Source organism: Ceratina calcarata, unplaced genomic scaffold (assembly GCF_001652005.2).
Source record: "Ceratina calcarata isolate Rehan_Ccalc_2016 unplaced genomic scaffold, ASM165200v1 scaffold1174, whole genome shotgun sequence".
In the NCBI taxonomy this organism is placed as follows: Eukaryota; Metazoa; Arthropoda; class Insecta; order Hymenoptera; family Apidae; genus Ceratina; species Ceratina calcarata.
In genome coordinates this window covers 1-1,555 of record NW_017132698.1, presented here as the reverse complement: position 1 = coordinate 1,555, position 1,555 = coordinate 1, and the positions used below count along the sequence as shown (strand labels likewise).

At 33.9% G+C, this 1,555-nt stretch overlaps 1 protein-coding gene across 1 annotated transcript in view; it reads left to right on the top strand.

The window, feature by feature from the left end:
• Positions 1-1,549, top strand: part of LKRSDH (lysine ketoglutarate reductase/saccharopine dehydrogenase) — a 6,809-nt gene extending 5,260 nt beyond the window's left edge. Inside the window, exons 8-10 of the mRNA XM_018024207.2 lie at positions 621-884; positions 948-1,323; positions 1,385-1,549. Of these exons, the coding sequence (XP_017879696.2) occupies positions 621-884; positions 948-1,323; positions 1,385-1,503 (759 nt within the window). The 3' untranslated portion in view covers positions 1,504-1,549. The remainder of the gene's footprint in view (positions 1-620; positions 885-947; positions 1,324-1,384) is intronic.
• The last annotated feature ends 6 nt before the right edge of the window (positions 1,550-1,555 follow it).

Below are 1,555 nucleotides of genomic sequence, written 5' to 3'. Positions count from 1 at the left end.
ATTCCATTAGCGTCATTCTACTGAACTCACGCTTTATACTTGATGATTTAAAACATAAAATGATGTTTAATAATCTATTAATTTAGAAAATATCTTTATTATTGTAGGAGCTGAGGAGAAGTGCGCGACTCAAATGGAAATGACTTGTGACCCATGGCCGGCACAAGCCGTGCCTCTACGTTCGCCAGAGAAGTCATTAAATCGTCTTTAATATTACACCTTTTGATAGGTATGAAGATTTCGGTCTCACATGATTGTCATTTGATTCTTTAATTAAAATGTAGGAAAGATATTTTTTATAAGTTCCTCACATCTCGGGGAATGATTTGAGCTGAAACTTAATTATGTACACATGCTAGTTTTCAACGATCCTCTAATTAGCGAGGCTTATGAGAAAACAGACCCAATGAATTAAATAATTTGTTACACAGTTAATCAGGCGCGCAGTTAAAATTATAGTGTACAACGCAGCTTATAATTACAAAGAATACATATGCAAGCGAGAATGGCTTATAATCTACTTATATGTCTTAGGTTGTTTATTATACATATGTATGGAGATTATAGTAATTCACTATCTGTCTTAATTAAAAATTATAAGCATTATTTTCATTTTAAAGGTTGTAGAAATTGAATCCGGAGGAAACCTTATGTCTGCCGTTAAGGATCTAGACTTTTTACCTGGCTTTGCACTGGAAGGCTTTCCAAACCGTGACAGTATAGTATATAGAGACCTATATGGACTACATAACGCTAATACAGTTTTGCGGGGCACATTAAGGTTCAAAGGTTTTTGTAAGACCATACAGGCTTTACAACGTGTTGGGCTAACGAACCCTCATCCGCATCCGAGCTTACATCCAAATGGGCCAGATATCACGTGGGTATGTATGTACGTTTTAAATATTCATTAAATATGATCTAAAATTGCTTCTTTTCTGTTTTAGAGAGCATTAATTTGCAATTTAGTTAATTTGACAAATGACATGTTTTACGAAAATTTGAAAAGAAAACTAGCCGAAATGCTAAATTCAGAAGACGATGTGCAGTCAATCGAGGATTTAGGACTTCTTCAAGAAGATTTGGTGTTGAAATTAAATACTCCTATTGATACTCTGACGCATTACTTATCGAAGAAACTATGTTTTGATCAAAATGAACGAGATCTTGTAATTCTAAGACACGAAGTTGGAATATTATGGCCTGACAACAGAAGGGAAGAGAGAGGGATTAATCTAGTGTTGTATGGAGATAAGCGCTATTCTGCTATGGCACGGACTGTTGGATATCCGACAGCCATCACAGTTAAAATGATTCTCGATGGTACAGTTCTTCTTTAAAGTTAACATTAATTAATATTACACTAATTTTGTTCTTTAAATAGGTGAAATACAAAAACGTGGTGTGATTCTCCCATTTACTCCAGATATTTATCGGCCCATACTAAACCGATTAAAAGCTGAAGGAATAGAATTTTTTGAAACATCGAAATGGATAACATGATGGCTAGTATAGCTTTTAATATAAATAATGTTAAGTATAATATATATAAGGT